This window comes from Cygnus olor, chromosome 16 (assembly GCF_009769625.2).
Source record: "Cygnus olor isolate bCygOlo1 chromosome 16, bCygOlo1.pri.v2, whole genome shotgun sequence".
Lineage (NCBI taxonomy): Eukaryota > Metazoa > Chordata > Aves > Anseriformes > Anatidae > Cygnus > Cygnus olor.
In genome coordinates, this window is record NC_049184.1 from 15,768,548 (window position 1) to 15,786,579 (window position 18,032).

The window sequence follows — 18,032 nt, forward strand, 5'->3', positions numbered from 1 at the left end:
CACTGAGAAATCCGCACACGCTCCCGTGAACTCCGGTGTGCTCTTTTTACGGTGCACCGATACCTCCCCTGCCACCAACACCAGGCCCTGCTTTCAGTACAGTCCAGGCAATTCATCGGTCGTTCTAACCTGAACTCAAATGCTGGGCTAATACCAGTTAGGAGTCACTAGGAGTTCCACCTCTCCCTTTCAAGGATGGAATCACTTAACTGTAGCACAATTAGCATGTAATTTGTAAGTCATTATAGCGCAAAGTATCTGCTGAGAATATTTTACTGAATAAACCCGTGAGCATCATTTTTCACTGAACTGTAAAAAATATTAAACCACCCTTGTCTTCTCCAACCATTTTTAGGGATCACTAAGGCTATTGCTGCCGCCTATAATTATGCCTCATTTTAGAGGGAGTTGAAAGCCAGTTTTGCACCTTTTCCTACAGAAAGGATTAAAGATTTTGAGATGGGGACAAGATATGTACTAGGTTTCATTACCTAAAAACTGAGAAAAGTGCTAAGACAGGCATCAGGTGTTAGAGACAAATGCTCGCATGTCCTTTGCTCCTAGCTTTCACGTAGCAATCGGGGTAATCATGAAGTTATCACCTCTGATCACTTCTGCATAGATTCCACAGAAGCAAATAGCTGGTTAACACTGAGATGAAGGGATGCTCTCCCTCTGGACCATATCCTCTTTCATTGTCCAGATTCATGGTGCAGCTTCATAACAACTGTTCTGCTTCAGAAACAGCTGGCTTAAGAAATTCCTCCTTCCCTTCTGTTCTCAACTATTTCCACGCCTTCACTGCCACAGTCTGAAGGGCTGAGCTATAAACCAGATCACAAAAATAAGCTAAGCTAAAAGCTAAAAAAAAAAGGAAAAGAACTGCAAGAGCAGGAGCTTCTTATGTCAGCTGCACTACTAAAGATAAAACTTCAGGTATGATACCTTCAATCATTCTTTGTGTAATCATGTTTCCACTTCTTGTAATGCAAGACTTACACCAGGACACTCTGTCCATCAGACTTGAATCTCTCTTTTCAGTATAGGCTGAACCTGTAAAATTTCATCAGGTATCTTTTTTTCCTTTGGGGCGGGGAGAAAGGAAAGGATTCGTATTCCAGATTTTTTGGGGTACTATGCCCTCCACCGCAAGAGGAAGGTCAAAAACCCCCAGGTGACAAAGCACAATTTCTAAAGGACCAAGTGTTCAAACCATCCATTTCAATGATTCATGTGCAACAACTACAAACGTTAAAGCAGCCCATAGATCCTGTAAAAGCTAGACAATTCCCTGACCTGACAGACACAATGATGGCTTTTGCCTACTTCTCCGTGAGGAAACCGCTTGAGCCACTTCAGACCTCAGCAGACTGTTCCCCATCGACCATTTCAGGATGCTAAAAAGCAAAGCAATCAGTAACTCCAGAAGCGTTGAGGTTTGTTCCTTGCTTGGAACGTCATTATTTCATACCCTCCGTGCCCAACGCTCTAACCTGCTGGGAGATAAAGCAAAAAGTAGTAGCATGGTGACATGCTTAATATCATCTGCGCTGCTTAGAGATGATCGGGATTGCAATTGGACAAATTTCTAGTCCAGTCCAGATTTCTAACCTCCTAATCTTTACTACCAGGCTCCGAACAGCTCTGCTTTGAAAAACCAACGTCCTTCACATGCAAAGTACAAATCTGCTTCTCAGAGGTGACATGAGCAAATCTCAGTGCAATGCTTTGATATTTTCTGTTGAAATATATTGCAGGAGGACAAAGCGCATATGGGATGTTTCTGCCAAATCCTATTATTAGCACTAATAAGAGGGAAGAACTGAGATGCATTTATTCCAGCCATTCCAGTCTACAGAGCACTGCAGTGGGGCAAAAGCACGCTGGCCTTCCGGATGCAGGAGGAAAGTCTGAGTTCTTGTGCTTTCTCTTCTGATTTATCAGTAAACATGAGTGGGTTGTTATTAATTAAATTGCTTCTACACAAGCTTCTTCACACTCCAACTCCCTTCACCCCTGCTCTGTGTTAGCTGTTTGCTACAGGTGTTAACATTTGCAGCCAATTTCAAGACCTTTTTGGATAAAGGGTACATCCATACACTAGTTCTGCTCATTTCACGTAAGGGCTCTATATAGCAGCTGCCCATACACTGAGATTTCAGCCAGAAAAATCAGCTCTGCTTTTCGATTTCTAAAACCCACACACTAACACTGAAACGTAGAGAATAAATAATTTCTTGTTCTGTTTCGAGGTGGATGAATGGAGAGTGGAGGGATAGCAGGAAAGGGTAAAGGCTGTTTTTCTTCGGGCCACTGTTCATTTGTGAAGCTGCAGCTGTCCATATGGAGTCTGAATGCTGGCAGCAAAAGCAGCTCCATTCATCACTCAGCCTTTTGCCTTTTTGAGCAGCAGCATCACCGCTGAGCTCTGATGCCCCCAAAATGTTTGGCAGCGCCTGCAGAAACAGCCTTGGCAGCAAGGGGACAGCTGTTTGTCGGAGCCCGGCAGGGGGCTGCAGCCCGGGCACGCTGAGCTCACCCGCGTGCGGGGACGGCGGCTGCAGTGATTACTCTCCGTCAGTGCTAATCAATCTCACACCCTCTTCAGCGCTGATACAGATAATCTTGTGGGAAGCGGGCCAAGCTCGCTAACAGCTCTGCAAGCTGCTTCCCGACTCCGACAGCTCATTCTCTTTCAAAAAGTCTGTTCCAGCTTCAGTTCCAAGAAAGTACTATGTGGTAACCATGCTCATGTCATTCAAAACGTTCACTGCTGGTGCGCAAAAGCACACCAGACCTTGGCTACAGCCTCATCTGTCTAATCAAAATAGAAGTTCTCTCACAGGTAATCAGAACTCTACAGACCAGGGTAGGAGGCCTCACACATTACCATGTAATTATCTGCATTTCGCTTCTCTCCATCCACCAAACCAAGCAAAATTTCAGACAAGTAAAAATGAAGGTAAACTGACTGAGGCCCTCTTCGTAGAATTTACTAAGAAATGCCCAGAAGCACTTGCTGTAAATAAGTTCTCACCCCATCTTATCTAAGGTACCAGAAGATGGAGAGTGGGGCAACAAAAGCTGAGAGAGAAGTCAGCACAGGTACAAAAGCATGGCTCAGAACAGTGATCTGGCTGAGCCAGAAGCTTTGTGCAGATGACATGCCTGTGCAGAAGCATCACAGACATGGGCTAGTACAACTTAAGCAATACATACATGTTTCTCTCCATCGATCTTCTTATCAGCTGCCTGCATTGCATCCAGATACTTAAAATACAGTTCCATCAGCCTATCAACCTGCAAGGGCAGAAGAGAGAGACCTAAGCAAGAGAAAAAGAACAACGCAATCATCTTTAATCCTTCGTGTTATGCTATTTTTCTTCCGGCTGCAGTCTATGCGAAATACCAGGCAATTCTGTCACTCCCAGGAAGGAACGCATTAGAAAGATGGTACAAGTGTTGGACAGATGAGCATGCTCAGTCTGCAAGCATTTGAACGTAATCCCATATCACACGATGGTCTCATCAGCTCCAGCTAAAAGGAAGCAGAGACGTGTCCCTAGCCCGCTCATTCTCCTGTGTTGCGGCTCTCCAGTTCTCCCGGTTTCTTAAATGTACTTTTCTGTCTCTGCTGAATGAAGCCAAGCTTCTGTTACATTTAACAGACACCTCAGGGTTCTCCTGCTCTCCACTGTGTGTTAGGCAACTTAAACCCTTTCTAGTAACGGGAAATTTTCTCCAACTGTTAGAGCAGGTTATGAAAAACACCTTTAAAACATACTAATGAGAAATACAGAGGAACCAGTATTTCCCAAGTGGTGGAATTTACAAATCCCCTGGAAATTATTGGTTTGCAAAAGCTGCTGTTTCTTTTTCGCAGCTGTTTGATCTACCCACCTCCATGTAAATATTTTGGAAAGAATTTCCCAGACTAAACACCCCTGAAGTGATGCATTGTAGGGGAGGAATGGGGAACGTTGAGTGTGTACTAATGGAACTCCTACAATTTCTGCAAAAGAGCTTCACTAGAACAGACTGGCACCTTTTCATACTTCCCTGGTCCCACCGAGCCAGCAATATGTGGTACACGATCAGCCCTCAGCAGTGAGGCACAACCCAGGACTACCAGCTGTGCAAGAGCACCAGAAAACAAGAGTGCATAAGATGCAGGAGGCCAAGCACTAAAGGCATCGCCAGTTCTCCAGTTTGTAGACAACAACAGGAATGAGAGAAGGATGGCGTGTGAGTATGCCGGTCCCTCCAGGCAGGAACAGTAGCTGCGTTTTAGTAACTTAGTAAGCGTACGCAGGCACCCTGCCATTATCAAGCGTCCTCTGAGTCCAGCAGCCCAGAGACTGCAGACACACACTCCGCACACTCACCTTCTCACTGTCATTCTCTGTGAATTTATTCAGTAACCGTGTCCTCTGCTGCCCTCTCAGGTTTCGCAGAAGGGAGGCCAGGATGGAACAGACATGTTCTAGAGAAACAAAATGAAAATTGCACGCTGAGATCAGAAACAGGAGCTTATACTCTCTGTAACATGTCATTAAATTTACTACTAGCACTCCGGCACGTAGCTGTCGATAAGCAGAACCCAGGTTCCCTTCGGCACCAGCGAGCGGAGGCAGAACAGCAGCGGAAGCAGCAAGCTGCGGCTGCAGGGAGCACGGGCAGCTCCTCTCCCACCACAACCAGGCCAGGAAGGCCTCCCCCAGACCTGCTGCACTACTCCTGCCACGCTGACCCCGCTTTTTCTCGGTGACCCTGAAAAACAGCGACTTACATAAAGCACAAATTCTGCTGTAGTTCAACTCGCCAGGCTTGCAGGTGCCCTAGCAGCACACTGCTCTTTGCGGCCTCCACCCAGCCAGGGGCACAGCGCTCTGCCTCTCCCCGGGGCTCGCGGGCCCAGGACCGAGCAGGGGCCGGCCCCCGCAGAGCACCCAGCACATCCAAGTGGTGTTCAGGCCGTTCTGTAACGGGGCCCAAGCTCTCTGCTCCCCGAGTCAAAGGAAACAAACCGATCTTCTCTAAAACTACACTTCTACACACAGAGGGTGTGATGTGCTTCCTTAAACACAAATATTTGGCTTTCCTGGACTGCCATGAAGTACAAAAGAAAGCGCTTCTCCTTAGGTCGTTTCCTCAGAAGGATTCACCGGTTTTATGTGCAACTTATACAAAACACACACTCGGTTTTGAAACACTTCTCATCAAGTTCTCCAGTTACAACCCTCGCACATTGGCTCTATTTCATTTTGCCAGCGAACAACTTCCCGGGCAGGAGGAGGAACCGACCGCTTCTGGAAACCAGATGAGTCCGGGGAAGGAGCCCAGAGAAGGGTGTCCACCTGCCTCCTGCCCTCCGGGAAGAGGGAGGGCCACAACCAACACTCACCCGCACCCCACATCGCTCCTGCATGGGCATAGGAGATGCAGAGATGTGAATCATTTGCAAAGTGTATGCCAACATCAGAAACGATGCAGAGAATCACAGAGTACATGGCTTTATTAACGGGAAATAAAACCAAGCAGCAAAGTGCAAGGCAAAATGACAGAAGCACGGGTTTCTCTCCCTTGCCAAATCTTTTGGTGTTGCTTCCTGCCTACAGCTCTGTGTTAAATATAGAACTTCCATTTTAGATATATAAATATATTTAAAATTGTAACTTCTCTCCTTTCCCTCGCTTTAATCTTGATGATTAAGACTGATGAAGAATAACGGCCATAAAAATTTCCTCACCTACAGTGATGGGGAGGGGAGAACAGTGTCATGGATTTTATGTTTTTGAGAGGAAAATACAACATACGGAGGAAAGGGATCATCTCATTGCCATCACACCATTTAACGTGCATTTCCACAGTGCTGCCTAGCCCAGAGCCACGAGAAGCCTAGATCAATTGCATCAGCCTACAAGAACAAGTGACATCCACGCGTTCGTATGGATCTTTTCCACTAACAGCCAGCTTACACTTTCACTGAAAGGCTGAAGTCACACAGGCTGCTTGTCCAAGCCGTGGGTCTGCCCTCACGGCAGCACAGGTTATCTGCATACTACAGAAGGGCAGCGACAGCAGAGGATAGGCACGCGTACACACGCACCCACCCACCCCATTTCATTAGCTACTTACAAACGTAGCTTCCTTAGAAACAGATTTCTGCCTGAGGTGGTGTCAATTTTTCATGTACCAAAGAGATTGGGAGAGCTGCTGGCAGGAGGAGCAGAGGAGATAACAGGTTTATCTGGTGGCCAGCACCGCTCGGCTGCTCTGTCATTTCGACAGGCTAACATGGAGGTGAAGGATGGCTCTGGCTACGGCACTGCATGCTCTTGCTGCAGAGAAACAGTTATTCCACACAAACAGCACTGAATTAAGCGTCTTCATTAAAAAACGCTGTGAGAGCCTGCAAAGTACTTGCAAGCTCCTATTTCCTTAAGTATTAAAAAAGATAAAATGAAGACTTTTTAAAATAAACCCCAACAGATACTCTGCTGTTATAGAAAGAAGGCAGAATCCTGTATTTCACACTGTTTTTTTTTTTTTTTTTTTAAGTTTTCAGAAGTGTTGACAGTATTTTAGTACTAATGTCCTCACCAATTTTATATATATATCAATATTCCTGCACTAGGAAATGCATTTTAGCCATTGTTTTTGCTTTGGTGCCCATGTGCAGAAGGTTATTTATTATACTGATAAAATCTTTGAAGCTACTGAGAAATCTAAGCAAACTGATGCAGGTTTTCTAAGAATGAGGTTATCCTTTACACACCGCATTCCAGGAAGTCCAGGAAATATCTATTTCCTGGTCAAAATGTTCAAAAAATGTTGTGCAGAAATATTCCTCAACTGACTGATCAAGAAAATGCCTTGTTCTTGATCAGCTTCTTGAGAAACACCCCAGTGCGGTTCCGTGCCCTCCCCCCAAATCGCAGTTCTGCTGCACACAACTGGCCCAGTAAGCACTGGCATCCACGTGCAGGAGCCAAAACGAGGGCAAGGCCTGGGGTAAGGGAAGCGCTATGGGAGAAGCGGCTGAGCCCATTTTCAGGGGATTAAACGTCCAGCTGCGCACTCAGAAATGAGAGGCGTTAGCTCGAAACGCGCGTCTGCAGGCCCGGGGACCTTGCCATTCCCCCACGGACTGCGCTGCTGCTTACCACGCATCTGCAAATTTGTAAGAGTGCATAATCACAGTGCTTGCTCTCGGTGCGATCTTCTCTGGAAAGGGATTAGTGGCTGGTGCTGTTCCGAGTCCTCAGAAAGCCAAGCCTGCAGCTCCCCGCTGGGATCTCAGCCGACGACAGGCCACGAGCACGCAGCCTCAGGCAGCACCTCAGCCCCACGGACTCTGCGTATTTGGGCAACTTCCGAACAATCAAACTCGCCAGCACCCAGCCCAAGTCCGCAGCACACGCACAAACAGGGTCTTTTTCATGGAGGGGAACAGACAAGGCCAGAGGAAAACGTTGCTGTCCAGCCCCAATTTCTAAGAACGACTAACTGCATTTCTCCTGTAAAACAACAACAAAACAAAGCCCTGCTCAGCACCGCCACCGATTCCTCTACCAGGAACAACTTATCACCTGGCAGCCAGTAAACATTAAGAACAACTTTTACCAAAAAAAAGTTACTGCCTTTTTTTTTTTTTATTAACAGGCAAAGTCATCGTCTTCTCCCCCCACCAGCTCGCCTGCGCGTACCCGAATTCTCCGCGGCGCCGACCCCTCGGTGCAGCGTGGCACGCGGCCACCGCCTGCTCTCGGCAGGTCGCCCCGCGTCTGCTCACCCATCTGCGCCAGCAGCTCTCCTTACACCAGCAGCACCTCGGGCTCTCGGGAGCCTTTCCCTCTCCAGACAGGCACGAAGACTTCAGAATGCAAGCAGTGTTTAAAACACCCTAATTAGATCGATCTTGACTTCAGCTGCAGCGTGTTGGAATACAGATTAATCTATTCCATGGCTGGCACTGGCAGCTGCAACAGCAGGAGGTCCTGTCAAATCAAGCCGTAACATTACACTCCTCTGCCTTTATCACCCCCCAAAGCTCCCTGTGTTTTTTCGGTTTTCACAGCCCGTTCGGAGGGATGCCCGCCTCGCAGGGGAGGCAGCCCTCCGCTCCCCAGCGCAGACTCCCGGGGCAGGAGCACCGCTCGCGGCTGCAAGGCAGCGGCAGCAGGCGCTGGGTGGACAAGAGGGGTGTTGTGATGACCCCACCAGGATATCTCCAAGAGCCTTCTGTTTTGTAAAGATCTCCTGAGATAAACTGAGGTTTCTCACTCAAAGCAGAAAAGTACAAGAAAGAACACACACCACCTCCCTCAGAAGCTTCCACCCTTCACGCACCGCTGTGCAGAAGGCTGTGGCTCCAGGTGGGTTTGCAGGGAAAAGCTGCACGAAGAACCTGGCGCATGCCAGGGCCAGCCCCACGCCGCTAACAGCTCTGTCGGGCACAGTGCCACCGCCCGCTGCAAACGTGCGTGCTGACAGTGAGAAGGGGGCAGCCACCGCGGCGAAGAGCTCGGGTCCGTCTGCACGAGAGCTACCTGCCCGCCGCGCCGCCCCGACAGGGCACAGAGCCTTGCACAGGGCCTTGCTTCGCTGTTAATTACAAAAACGTTTGACCTTATCTTCCAGTTCAGCAACCCGTTTCTTCCTTGGCCATCTGAATGCAGCTGAGCAGTTCTGCTTCAACAGACCGATGCCTCTGCTAGGTTTCATTTCGGCTGACCACCAAATGCAAGAACGGTGTCTGCTGGCTGACAGAAGGTCTTTCAATAAAGACACTCGCTATCGGGTCATTTTTCTGTTTTGCCTTTTCACTTCTCCATGCCAGGGGAACTTATTTCTGCAGCAAGCATTCATTCTAAGGGGCTTTGCTACCTTTCAGCGTGGGTCACACAGGAGTAAAATCATATTTACTAAGAAACAGATTTTGCTGCTGTTGTTTTTTAACATGTACAGCTGACTAGCTCCAAAGACAGCTTCCTTTTTGCTGGAGGGCGAACAGGCAAAAAAACCCCAGAGATAGGAATTCTCATTTGGAAATTGGCTGAACTAATTCTCAGGTTATCAAATTAAGCATTCCTAAGTAAAACTGACATCTAGGACAAGAGAAGGCATTTAAATTAAGATGAATTGAACAAACATCCTTTTATACTTCATTAGACTCTCCAAGTGAGCAAAACTAGATGGCAAATGGCTGTACAGAGAAAGCAGAACATACAGCCTGTCGCACGAGTTATGATTGCTTCACCACAGCCTCACTAACTCGGAAGGAATTTGTGTTTTCTCCATTTTAAGCTCGCTGAGTCCATTCAAGAATTTCAAGTTAGTACCCAACACTTCGATTCGACTGCTGCTTAGAAAGTCCAGGACTGAAGATCCTGGTACCTTTATGGACAGCTAAGATACGGCTCTGTGATGGAAGAGGATCTGGAACACAGCCATTCATACAGCATCAGCCGCATTTCCAATCTCGCAACACAGAAGCATTATTTCAAACCTTGCCCCAGATTTACGCAGTTACCCAGAGCCAAAAGCACTCTTGTCCCCTGCACTCGCACGTGCTAAGCGCTCAGCTCCTTGCCTGCTCTGCCTTCCCACCTCGGCATCACGGCGGCCAGGAGCGCGCCAGGCTGCTCTGCTCGGCACGGCAGGACCCCCGGCAGGGCGCAGAGCCGCCCACGGGCAAACTCCTCGCCACAGCTTGGGCCCTGCCTTTCGGCCGCTGCTCTCTACAAGCAGGCGACGTTACACCATCGTTACACCACGCGTCGCTCGTCGCAGAGACGACCACCACCGAAAGCCCGCTGCCGGGCCGTGCTGTTAAAGACTGTTAGAAAAGTTTCCCTCTCTTTTTTCTTAATTACATCACGTACATAAAAGCATAAATGTGTGCAGTTTGGATTTCAATCATTCACAGTTTCCCTAGAGTAAAATGATTTTTCAACACCAACAGTGTTTACAATGTCGTTATCCAGCACTGGCATCTTTATGTTAGCTTTAAAAAAATAGAAATACATTACAGAAAAGTTTTTTTTTTTTTTTTAATCAAATTTAATTTGGATTATAAATTTTCGTAATAAACAAAAGCTCAACAAGTCACACTGAGGTTTTTTTGGTAGGGTATGTATTATTTTCACACATTTGAAACACCGCCTTCGAGATAATAAAGTAAGCATTACTTTTGACACGATCTCCAACGGAAAAAGCAACATCACTATACGATAAAAACAAGGGGAGTGTTTTCCTCCCATCATCAGACACAAACCCCAAGCGTCTATCCCGACAGTCTCGACAGCATTACAGTGAGCACAAACTCCTTAGAATTGCTTTTTAATAAATACTGAAGGCTCTGCTACAAAGCTATTCTAGCTGAACCTTTAAAGGAATACGTTCCTCCATTTGACGTAGACTTGAACACTCTCCTAGAAAAAGAGAGTTGATAATTTTTATTATTTTTTCAACAGTCAGGACACAGGCTGAAGTTTTTACGGGAAACGGTAACGAGAGAAGACTGACTACCAGCACTCTTTTTGCTAAAGAGATGCAGAAAGAAACGTGTCCCTAGGGCCACCCCAGCCCAGAAGGCAACAACTCTCAATCACACGAGGCTTGTACAATTTCCTCCAAAACCAGCGGGCACCACCAGTTCTTGCCAGCATTGCTGTTCAACAGTGGCTTGCAACATCCAACTGCCAACCAGCAGTGCCCCCCAAGCACAGAGAAATTACTGTATTGCGACTGGCAAAGTAAAAACACATAGCTTGCTGCTTACACACAACAGGACAATGCCTGTGACAGGCTCCAGGGGAGCCCTGTTACACGTCTCAATTAACTCCCACCGTCAGAAAGCCAGTAACTCACCTGCCCAGTGATGCAAAACACAGAAAATTGGACTTACTACCGCAGCATCTGAGAGAGTTTACTTTAATACAACGGATTTCTGGACTCATATTAATGTCCTCCACTTCTTCTGAATATTAATGAGGTGGAGATATCATATGAAGACCATTTTTTTTATACAGATAGCTCCATTTTCCTGAGGGCAGATTTGCCTTCCCCCCTCCCCAAAATAGTTCAGAACCTGACCCTTTTCTGGCTTTTCAAACTGATGCCTAATCCTCACAGTAGCCAAGACCGTGCACGATGTCATCTGCAGTCTCAAGATGAAGCAGATGAGACAGATTAACTCACTTTCCCAAACCGAAAAATTAAGTCAATGACATGGGCCGCGGACCCAGGTGCGACTGCACTCTCTGCAGTCTCACTGCCCAAACCCAGACACACACCAGAGCATTTCTCCCTCACCACTACCTAGTGAGGAAAGGAACGCAGCACAGGAGTGGCAAGGCGGCTGAAGCCAGCACCCTCTGTGCGACCCACCGCCGCGGCTGGCGCTGGGCTGCAGGTCCGTCCCCGCTCCCCATGTGCCAGGAGAGCTGCAGCCGCCCCGCCGCGCGCTCACAGCTCTGCCACCTCTGTGCCAGCCCCGCGGAGCTCGGACACGGAGCTCGTCTCTGCAGCACCACCACCTAAGCGTGCCTTCCAGGAGCCGTCTTGCCAAGCCACTACCTTCATTAACGTACCGTTAGCACCTTTCTGATGTTGGTGCTCTAATACAACGTACTGTTACCAGCTCACCGCCGGAACATTCTTCTTGAAAAGAGCCACTTGCTCAATCTGCCACTGCTCTTCCTCACCACCCCGTCTTTCAGGAAGGAACGGAACAAGCCTCGGCCCACCCCAGCCTCCACCAGAGAAAGGAGCTGCTCGGTCCCGAGTGGCAGCGAGTGGGCTCAGCCCAGCGCCAGCGAGGTCTGCAGGAAGCACCACCACCCTGCCTTTGCTCCTGAGAACGTCGGGACGTCTGGCTATGACTGTACCAACACGGTGTCTGGGTTTAGAGCTCCCATTTTGCTGCTGTTTTCCAGACATTTTTCTTTGTTTTGCTGCAACAGTTAAGGATGGATACTAGGTAAGCCTGAGACATGCTCACACCTCTTCAGCTTTTGACAGTATTCATCACTCATAGAACTGAGATGAGTAATGAACAGGCACAAGATCTCAAGCATCATTGGCAGTATTTAAAGTTTCTTCCAAGTAGTCAAGTATTAATGAAATGGAAAAGGAAATGTTACCAGAAGCAGGCATGGACTGACCCTAGACTCAGTTCAGCACAGGGTCCTGCAATAATACTCCACAGCAGATTTCTGTTAAAACAGAGTTTTCCAGGGGAGAGAGGAAAAAAATAGAAAAAAGCCAACTTCAAAAGTGTGCAGTTATTTGTGTAATGCCTGATGTTCATTGAGTCACACTTCAGTGCCCAGAGCCATGAAAACACTGCTTTTGAGGTGACATTTGTAGTTGCCTCATTACTCTTTTCAAAAGAGTTTTGCATCAAAGAGTCAGAGCTTCAAACAACAGACCCTACAGGAGTAAAATAACTTATTAACAGCACATGAAATGGAATCGCCAGGAACTGCTGATACCAAAACAAGCAGGGCAAGTGTGTCATCAACAGCCAGTGCTGCAGCAATGAATGGCAGGCTGCTCTGGACTTGAAAGCTGCAGGAAGAGCAATGGGAAGACCAGCGAGTGCTCCTTGCCTCCTCCCTGGCAGGCACAGACACCTGTCTTCATTCGCCTCCTCCATGAGAAGGATCTGCAAACAGGCCTACCTTCGTGCTCTTTTTCAGTCGTTCCAACTTTCTTTATTTTCTTGGGCGATTTCATGAAGAGTGGGAAGATGGTCCTCAGGCCAAGAATGTCAACAAACTTGTGACAGTTGTCTGTGCCCTCGGGTCCAATCATGGCATGATCCAGCACCTTCAGGGCACTGCTGCGGGAAATTTTCTTCTCTCTGTGAAGAGAAAGCTGCAACTTTAACTTTCCAGGGACAGAAGGAGCTTTGAACTACGCTACTCCAAAGAGACAGCATGAAAAGGGAAACTGAAGCGACAAGGGAAGTCACAAAGAGTCTGAGTGCAAGCTCTAAGCAAGATTTTCTTCAAGGAGCCAAAATATTATATTGACAAATACTCTTTTCAAGACTGTGGTTGAAGATAAACTATTAGCTTTGCTATTTCTTATTATTTTTATTTCTTTTTATTTTCTATTTATCTATTTTATTATTTACGTATGCATTTTTATTTCTCAGTTATTAAGGAATTTATTTCTTCACCACCTTACAAACATTAGCACAAAACAGGCAGAGGAGACTGGGTTGGGTACACAAGACAAATACTGTCAGACCAGAAGGATCAGGGCTTAGATTTAGCAATAATTCACTACAATAAAGGGGTGTGTTTAGTAAGCACAGACTGGAGGTCAGCTGCACTGAAGAAAACCCTTCTCCAGAACACGTGTTCAGAGGGAGGCAGACAGACTCTCAGCTATTCTGTTCAATGCGTATTCAGAGTGCTGATGCTGGTTACTGGTGCCGACAACACACAAGCAGTCTGTTAAAAATTCTGTACCTCTCAAACCAGAAACAGGAGAACTTATAACTCACCCAGGAGAAAACACAAAACACCCTGAGAACCTCGACCCGAGGCAGCAGGTGCCGATGCACTGCACAAAGCAGGCCAGGCGGACGCCAGGAGCCCGGCGCGGAGCCCAGCGCAGGCCAGCAGAACCCGGCTGCAGCAGGAGGCCTGCGAGCCCACGGCCGCCCCAGCTGCACGGCGACCCCCTTCCTTCTCTCTTTGGAAGAGAATTTGTTCTCTAACAGCTATATAACTGTGTGCGCATTTACAAATAAATCCCCACAGAAGCAAGCCGTGCTCTGCCCCTAGAGAGACGAGAGCACAGCCACCCCTCCCCTGCCTCGCGCAGCCGGCCGCCGGCAGGTCTCCTCCAGCGCTGCGAGGCCCAAGCTCAGAGAGCTGCAGAAGATGCCTTTCCTTTAGAGACCTAGCTGCCTGAACCCGTAACAAAACGCAAACTAAACCAAACATACATCAACACGCTAGCTCAAAAGAAAGTTCCTTTGCCCAGCGCAACCACAGCCGCACTCAGCGCGCGCCGGGCAGTGGTTACGCAGCGGTGGCGCAGCAGCGAGTGTGACCCTGGGCTCTGCAGCGAAGAGCAGTGCGAGGAGGAGGCTCAGCACCACCACCTTCCCTGTAGAGGAAGCTAAAAAAAGGACTTCTCAGGCTAGACAATATAAGAAATGTTTTCAGGGGAAGTAATTGCATATTGATCAGCATTTAGGAAGGTTGCACAGAGCTGATCTCTGGAATATTCATTGGGTTTAAGTTCAGGCTTTTAGAGATCAATAGCTGCTTGACTGGACTGTCTAGAGTTGATTTTATTTGAAATATTTATTCTGCTGGAGGCCAAGTAGTTTATCTTAGTCTTATCTGGGTTTATTGCAGTAACTTCTAGCTGAACACTAATTCACAGACAAGCATACGCGAGTATCACCAAATGGAGAGTGACCTCAGTCTTAACAGAGAACTCCGAATTACAACTTTATTTACTAACCATTGTTTCCTCCTTTTAATACCTCTGTGTCTCAGAGAACTCTTCTGGTACATTTATTATTCTAAAAAGAAAGGCGCAAACATTATTTGGACTACCCATAGTAGCATAACACAACCTCTAACTTTCCCAAATACTAGCAAAACAAAAAATACCAGACTTCATGGGAAAGTGCTGCACAAAATGGTTCTGTTTGATTAACCAGAAGATTTAGTAAAGAGATAGTCTAAGTTTCCATGGGGTCATTAGGAACAGCAGGACAAGAAAACATAAAAGGATTTTAATAATCATGAAAAATATACCCTGACATAGCTATAGTCAAGCTTTGGGGAACAGCACAGAGTTTTCCATTTTCACCTTGTTTTTTCTATACAGGAGCAAACGTTTTTGTGAGGCTCAGAAAAAGCAACGGAATAGCTTCAGAGCAGAAGGTCACGTTGCCCAAGTGATGCACTTTTCTATAAGCTCCCTTTGCTGCATTTCTCTATGTGCATACAGATGCACTTTCGGTTAATAACTGGGAAAGCCACACATTTTTCCTATGCAAGAGAGAATGTTCTTGACACATCCCCTGGGAAACCAGTGGCTGCATCCCCTCCAAACCCTAACACAATTTTACAGTGAAAGCAATAAGCTTCCTGTCAGCACTTGCAGGAGAACTGACATTAAAAGCCTGCTCTTCTCTCTTTGGGCTTTATAAGGCAAACTGCATTTAGGTTACTAAGGCAAGGCTGAGGGCCTGTGTACTGCGAAGTGCTTCCTGACCTAAAAAAAAAAAAATAAGAATTTAATTCTTTATGACATTGATAAACTTTCCACTGGTGGCTACCAACCTGATGAACTATCTTATTTTTGATAAAAACAATACATAAAATCCATAAGCCCCCACTGCTGCAGAGATGCAAGTCAAATAATTGTACATATCGTTGCTCTCTAATCCCAAACTGTCAGCTTCATTCCTGCTGCCACACGCTCTGTCCTTCAGGACTGGTCTTCTCCCAGCCCCCTCTGCTGAAGCTCCATGCGTGATAGCCCACCCAAATTCCCCTCAACACTGAAAGTCCCAGTCCTGCGCACCATGTGCAGGACATGGCCTGCTACAGTCATCCGTGTGAAGCGCATCAGCCACCCCACGCTCATTTCAGACGCTGCCACGAGAAGTTCACACACGGCTGCAGCATCTTTTGCTGATGGCCACACGTTTCAAGTCCCAGCAAAACGGGAAGGAGTGCAGTTTTCATTACTGTCTATAGGAATCTCTTGAGCATGTTAAATGTTCAGCTGAAAGCTGCTGTGCTTCCCCGCAGCTCTGGGTGCGCGACCATTAAAAGAACAACGTGGCTAGATGTATTTGGTAGCACTAGATTCAGAATCCTGTGTTCTCTAAGACAGTAATGGAGATTCAAGCCTGATATCTTTATTCTTGCACAGCTTATCTATCTCACATAACGTCAATAAACTTTCAACTTTGCTTATTTGTCCTTTCATCTCCACAGACTATGGTGCAATGATTAACCACCTTCAAAGCAAATACAAAAAATAGCAGATCTCTCCTCCTGGTTTTCAGAGGACACGGACAGGAAAGAAAAATATTCTGCCGTGTTTGTGGGTAAGGAGGTCAATCACAACTGAATAACATTTCTATTCGTTGTTGTTTATCATAAAGGTATGAAGATACAAAAGTGCAATACTCCCATGCTGTTCTCTAGATACCAACCAGACTGCACTCCTTATTTGCAATGCTAGCCTGCAGGTACTGTGGCTGTACTGTTCAAAAACAAGGAGCAAGAAGTTTACCCTGTCCAGCTAGGCACTGTTCTCTCTAGATCAGATTTGCAGCTTGGGACAAGTCCGTTTTTTTTTTGTTTGTTTGTTTTTTGTTTTTTTAAAAACACATTCAGGAAGAAATTTTCCAGCTGGGATCCTGATACAGAGAATGGTAAACATTAGAGTCCAAATACCAGGGAAAAGCTATTAAAAACCACAAATGCTAAGTCCCACCCACATGGCACAAGAATTCCAAGTAATTAGTTCTGCAAGGATAGCTTAGCAGCTTAGTACTCGAGGCAGAGGGAGGCTTCCCCTCTCGTCCTTAGTTTTGGAGCTTTTCTTTAATTAGCTTCAAGAAAGCCCAGCGTTCCTATTTGAATAATCCACATTCAGTTATTTATTCAGTTCCCTGCTGCTGCACATTACCCGGCCATGCGCTGCAGGAATACATCATTTCTTGTTGGTGTTTGCTAAGCAGCCACTGCACGCAGCTTAGCACACCGGGGAAAGCAAGACAGAGCCCCACTGTGCCGGGTCCTGAGGAAGTCTCCTCTCAGAAAATGTAATCCAGTACCCATCTAGGAAGCAAAAGTGAACACAGCAGAGAAGCCCTGGAGATTCATGGTGTGACAAAAGACATCACAAGAAGAAATGCATACTTGTACCTATTTCACAAAACGGAAATTTTGTATCAACATCCACAAAAACTCACCAGCTCAGAAGACACAGCACAGTGAAACTTGAACTCGAGAACCAAAGGGAAGAAAACATTCTCCTTGCGGAGATCCAGAAGTTCTCTCTTACCCTCATAGGGGTCTTTTCAAACCTTAGAGTTAGTAGCCTGACCTATTGGGGTTATTATATATTGGCCTGACCCTATAATGGGGTTATTATAGTAACCCCATTTCTTAGGAAAATGAGAAAAGTGGAGTTTGTACGTCTGAAAAGGTCGAAGTAGCATGCTGAAAAGAGAAGACAAGCATGCTAGCACGTGAATTGTATGAACAGAAAAATACAAACATCTTGCTAGAACATGTGCTGGTAGCTCAAAAGCATGCAAGAAAGTCACAGTTCTATGAGTACCTAAGCATCAGATTCATCAGCTGTAGGCCCTCGCCTTTCAAGAAACGATCACGATTGGAACTGAGCATCAGGCAGGAGCAAAGAGAGTCAAACAGGTTCTCCATCATTTCCTGTTCTTCTGCTGTACTAGGGTTGTGTCGTTTAAACACCTGCAGGACAAAGAACACAAAATTTCCCCAAAATGGAGGGCCTGGTTTGGTCCACACTGTTGTAGAATATATACGAATGTTTTGCATCACAACCTCAACACCTGACATGCGTAAGCCTGCAGTCATCAGAGCAGCAGTCACACACATCACCAACGCACTCTCTCTTGTAGCTGTGCCGCCCTTTTTGCTGTCCTGCCTGTATCCCAACAGATGTGCAGCAGTCTAATGCATGACCAGAAAGACAATACAGGGCCTCCAAAGGGAAAGGCAAATTCGCTGATTACACAATTCACAAAACTATGCGGATAAGCTTGTTACAAGAGAACACCTAGGCATAATGCACACCTGAATGATCTGCTCTGCAGCACCCTAATGTACTGACGCTACCACCACCTATTCAAGAAACGTAAGTGAACTAAGAACATTTTACCTTCAGCCAGCTCAATAGCAGAAGTAATGCTGCACAGTGCTTGGAGTGGAAAATACTAAAGATGGACAAATTCTACCCTTCTCCCCAGCCCTCCACACAATTATAAC

The 18,032-nt window shown here is 46.7% G+C and overlaps 1 protein-coding gene across 1 annotated transcript in view; it reads right to left on the reverse strand.

Annotated features, from left to right (window-relative positions):
• CTNNBL1 (catenin beta like 1) overlaps positions 1-18,032 on the reverse strand; it is a 48,155-nt gene that overhangs the window by 9,027 nt on the left and 21,096 nt on the right. Inside the window, exons 10-13 of the mRNA XM_040575819.1 lie at positions 17,347-17,495; positions 12,690-12,871; positions 4,386-4,483; positions 3,220-3,300 (exon numbers count right to left, since the gene is read on the reverse strand). Coding sequence (XP_040431753.1) covers positions 3,220-3,300; positions 4,386-4,483; positions 12,690-12,871; positions 17,347-17,495 — 510 coding nt within the window. The remainder of the gene's footprint in view (positions 1-3,219; positions 3,301-4,385; positions 4,484-12,689; positions 12,872-17,346; positions 17,496-18,032) is intronic.